General features: G+C 45.4%; 1 protein-coding gene across 1 annotated transcript in view; it reads left to right on the top strand.

Annotated features, from left to right (window-relative positions):
• LOC106807132 (acetoacetyl-CoA synthetase-like) overlaps positions 1–1,667 on the top strand; it is a 14,261-nt gene extending 12,594 nt beyond the window's left edge. The window contains exons 15-16 of the mRNA XM_014809395.1: positions 220–544; positions 914–1,667. Of these exons, the coding sequence (XP_014664881.1) occupies positions 220–544; positions 914–1,057 (469 nt within the window). The 3' untranslated portion in view covers positions 1,058–1,667. The remainder of the gene's footprint in view (positions 1–219; positions 545–913) is intronic.
• The last annotated feature ends 3,434 nt before the right edge of the window (positions 1,668–5,101 follow it).

The raw sequence follows: 5,101 nt of genomic DNA, 5'->3' as shown, positions 1-5,101 counted from the left end.
CGAGACAGAGACAGAGACAGAGTCACACACACATCGAGAGAGAGGGAGAGAGAGAGAGAGAGATGGAGGGAAAGGGAGTGGCGAGAGAGAGTGGGAGTGAGAGGGAGGGATGGAGACACATCGAGAGAGAGAGAGAAAGGGGAGTGAGAGGGGCAGACCATAGTATGGATCGGGACCTTGCGGTAACACCTATCTTTGAAATCGTCTTATGTACCCTAGCACGGGGATGTGTCAAAGGGTTAGGGTTGACATGTACGAGGCATGTCGAGGCATTACATTGAAATGCTGCGTATCATTGTATCAAGACGTTGCACTAAGACACACAGTGCATGTTGCAGTTGAAGAATTCTCGCAGATTGACGATTCGCTCTGCGTCGGACAGCTGAACCGCAGCAACCAAGAAGAGCGCGTAGTTCTGTTCCTCAAGATGAAGAGTGGACACACGCTGACCGCTTCCCTCGTGAAGCAAGTGAAGGAGCGCATATGCCGGCTGCTGTCGCCCCGGCACGTGCCTGCCGTTGTCCTGCCAATCGCCGATGTGCCGGTGAGTCATCACCGCTCATGATATCACGCCCAGCGAAGGATGTCGTAAAAAAGATAGAGTGATTGTGTGCCATTGTGAGTCAGCGAGAGATATAAAGTGATGATGTAAGAGACTGGAGAATGTAGTAGAGTAAAAATCTACGGATCATGAGGGTGACCAATGCATAGTATAGTGTAACAGGCTACTGAGGGTGACCAAAACATAGTATAGTGTAATAGTATACTGAGGATAACTAAAGCATGCAGTAGAGTGATAGACTACTCAGGATGACCCACCATGGAATAGAATACTAATGCTGAGAATGCCCGCTCAAAGCTGTAAAACCTGCTCGCCTCTGATCTAACGGCAACTGAATGTGTCTCCTTGTAGTATACGACCAATGCCAAAAAGGTGGAGGTGGCCGTGAAGCAGATCATTTCCGGAGTGGAGGTTAACAACAGGGGCGCGCTTGCTAACCCAGAAGCTCTTGAACTCTACAAAGACATCCCTCAACTGCGTGATTGGTCTACGTGAGATCCAGAGTTCCCGCCATCGTTCAAGACAGCCTGTATACCTTCTAGTTCTCACTTGCGGAAATACGGCTAGAGTAGTTGGTATTGGTGCGGTAAAGGCGGACACTAATCACAAGCGTGGGATCTTGAGTGCAATAGATGAGGTGCTTGTGCGTGTACTTGGAATCATTGGTAGATGTTTGTCAGGTGTCAAAAGACAATGACAGATATTTGTGTGATGTTTTTGTAGAGCGAGTGGTGGAAGGTATTTTTAATTGGTATCGATCACCTGCAGCTTTTTTTCCCGGTGCTTGAAATGATGATACATACCACGATGGTAAGCATGCTCAACTGTTTTCATAATGACATCACAAAATTCAGTAGTAATGGCCGAGACACGTGTATGTAGCAATGTAGTGAAATTGGTTACAAAGTACCTCATAATTTATCTTGTATCAAAGTTGTTTATGCTCCAGCTTCTTTTATACAGTGCACATTTGCTACTGTTTCTAACGGTTTGCAGAGAGATGTATTTATTAATGTTAGTAAACAAGTAAAACTTTGTACTTTCATAATTACACGCAGTGGAATCGAATAATGGAATAAAATACATGTTTTACTGTCAACTCTAATCACAACTGATTTATATTCATTTGTAAAAAAATCGGTATCACAATCGCTTTCTGCATTAAGCGTCAAGAGCCTTCCTCATGACTGCTGCCTCACACGCAGCCGGCCTGCTGCCATGCTAACGCTGAGAGGGTCTATGTCTCCCAGGGTACTGCCGGAACGTACCCTGGTACTATCTAATATGCCGGACCGTACCTCGCCTACTCCACTAACTAGTCTAGGGAGTCGCCTTCGCCTACGCCTACTCCCTAACCCTAACCCTAACCCTAACCATATCAGATAGTTACCAGGGTACGTTCCGGTATACCGGACCGTACCAAGGGTACATTCCGGCAGTACCCTGGGGGACATAGACCCTATGAGCCATGCTAACCTTCTAAAGCAGGTTAACAATATCTCATCACTAGCTACACGTGAATCTTGGCAGGTTTAATGGCCACGCTGATGTGCCCTGACTACTAGGACTCGACACTGCATATTGCTTTAGTTCTGCACCACAGTCGCAAACACAGCACAACAATACAAAGAAATTCGATGCATCAAAGCATGTGACGGCATTGGTCACACTCGTTAAGCCAGGAACCATGTCATAAACGGTGGATGAGCAGCCATTATTACCACGTGGCCCCTTATGTCCAATGAGCAACAATAAAACTCACCTACTTGCATAGCAAAGAATCCCACTTTAAGTAGTTATATGCACTTCTAATGGTAGAAAAACTTAATGTTATAAATGCTCTGCTGCCTGATTGCTAAACCGCAAAGACTGCAGCTACTAAAGCTGCATAGGTTATTTCACAGGTTGGGTTGCGTACACATTGAATATTATATCTTAACCTGGCGAGTGACGACGTACATGGCATAAGGTATGTATCACTCAGTCCATGGCCATTCACGCAGCCCTAGAAAATTTGAGCACGTACGTCGAACAACAAGAGAACACCGATGTGGTGTCAGTATGCTTGCCGCACAGTGTCACAGAACAAGCCGTGCACAGTACATGTCGATCGTGACCTGTTATAAAGTTACTTAAAAGTACAAAAAGGGTAATAAAATTCGCACGTCGAATAACAGCTATAAGAACTGATATTGAAGCGCCTACCACTTGAAGAAAACCCTCCAAAACATGTAAACCCTCTGTTACTTGAAAATTTGAGGGTTTCCACAGAAGTAGCAATGCATTAATGTGTATTGTCTCACTCGATAACAAACGAATCGAGTACGGAGGACGTATAAAGGCACAATGGTGCACAAAAACACACAAAACACACGGAACGAGAACTTACAACTGCAAACATTTAAAATGATAAAGTAATACTGTACTCAACTGCATCCGATGTTCATCGAAGAACAGATAAACCCCACTATACTGTTACTGGACTTTACAGATCTTAGCTAACACTGCTGTATGAATCTACCAAATACCTGTCACTTGCAATTAGAATGATTGATGGGAACAGACGTAAACAATTAATATTGTCTTTGGTATACTCTACTCTACTAGATATATAGCACAGTGTGCACAGCAATTACTGCTCATTTGTCCGGTTATGCATGCGTACAAGGCATATTAATTATTAAAAACCATTAATAAAGTCACGAGATACATTGTTATAAAAACCAAATTGGAAAACACGGACATTGTTTTTTGTTACTGCGCTTGCATACTAGAAATGTATTACGGTTTTCTATGTAACAAATTATCAACCCCTCTTGCACCCTACACATTACTTTGTAACGGATTTGTTCAACAGCAGAAAAAGATGTACGAAAAGAATTTCATACAAATGAACATACTTTACAGGAAATATCAAGTCCCTATAACTATAGTTTCAATGGCAACCAGTAATTATAGACACGAGTCTCGTGTAGTTGCAAGTTATGTGCCAGAAATCACACACAGAAACAACGCGTAAACTGGCTGCAGATATGGGCAAGAAATGACCCCCGATTTAGCGTGAACTGTTCATATCAGAATCTATTTTTCTGATAAGAGGCAAGAAATGATATCCTGAGTTCAGAATTTGAACTCTTCATATTAGAATCTCTTTTCTGGATACAGGTGAGAAAGGATCCCGATTTCAGAATTTGAACTCTTGATATCAGAATCCATTTCCCAGATGCCTGCAAGAAAGGACCCAGGGGCCCGTTGATCAGAAACGTGATGAATTACATCATGACAAGTAGAAAATCTCACAACTGAAGTGAAATGTACTGGAAAAGTTAATGACTCATGACGTCTCGGACAAGGGGCCCGACTCCCTCCCCGATTTCAGAACTCGAGTGCCCGCTTTCAGAATCCGTCTTCCAAACAAGAAAAACTAGATGTCGTCGATTCGAATGCGGCGTTGAAACGCAAACTCACGCCGCCAAGAAAAATCATGTGGTAAAGAAATCCGGCACGTTTGCGCGAAGTTTCTACATCGAGTCTACGGCATCGACGACGACGGAGCCGGCATCTACGCGAGGTCCCGGTGTCGGGCGACCAGCCTCGCTCGGTCGACGACGACAGAGCCGGCGTCTACGCGAGGTCCCGGTGTCGGGCGACTAGCCTCGCGCGGTTAACGACGACGGAGCCGGCGTCTACGCGAGGTCCCGGTGTCGGGCGACCAGCCTCGCGCGGTTAACGACGACGGAGCCGGCGTCTACGCGAGGTTTTTTTTTGTTACGAGGGAATTGGTAAGGATTTTTGTCGCTCTTGCAACTTTATGATGCTTTTGTTAACTGTCTATGGGGAATTGTTTGTGTTAGTTAGACTTAGTTAGTACTTATGTCACAACAGGAATTTTATGCCACCATTTTCTTTAATCTATCTATTACATATAGATATATATATAATATATGTATATATATATATATATGTATGTATATATATATATTTATACATTAGTGATAATATGATTTAATACCGATTCGTTTACTGTCCTCTCCGATCCTCCAGGGGGAGCTACAGAAGGCGCAGAAATTCTACCGCTCAACGCTGTCGCTGCAGCAGACCTTTAAGCCGGCGACGGAGCGGCTCAACACGATAAGCTGCCGCGAAGTCGTCGACCGCACGAGGCTGGTCGCCCGACACCGGGACCTCGCGTAGACGCCGGCTCCGTCGTCGTTAACCGTGCGAGGCTGGTCGCCCGACACCGGGCCAACAAATAAAATCGGGCGGGATTTTTCATTCAGAACTTTTACAATGTTTCAACGGCCCAAGCGAAAAAGGTAATGCTAAGACTTATTTTGTTCCTGACAAGGTCCTGCCCCCCCCTCCGCATGAGTCACTTACCTTCACCGCGAGCATACATCTGCCCCCCTCCCCCCACGACGCATGTAGACCTAGACCTACCTTCACCACGACCCCCTCCCCCCACGAAGCACGTAGACCTACCTTCGCGGCGACCCCCTCCCCCACGAAGCACGTAGACCTACCTTTGCTGCGACCCCC

This window comes from Priapulus caudatus, unplaced genomic scaffold, assembly GCF_000485595.1.
Source record: "Priapulus caudatus unplaced genomic scaffold, Priapulus_caudatus-5.0.1 Scaffold197, whole genome shotgun sequence".
Taxonomy (NCBI): domain Eukaryota; kingdom Metazoa; phylum Priapulida; class Priapulimorpha; order Priapulimorphida; family Priapulidae; genus Priapulus; species Priapulus caudatus.
This window is presented reverse-complemented; position numbering and strand designations above follow the sequence as displayed.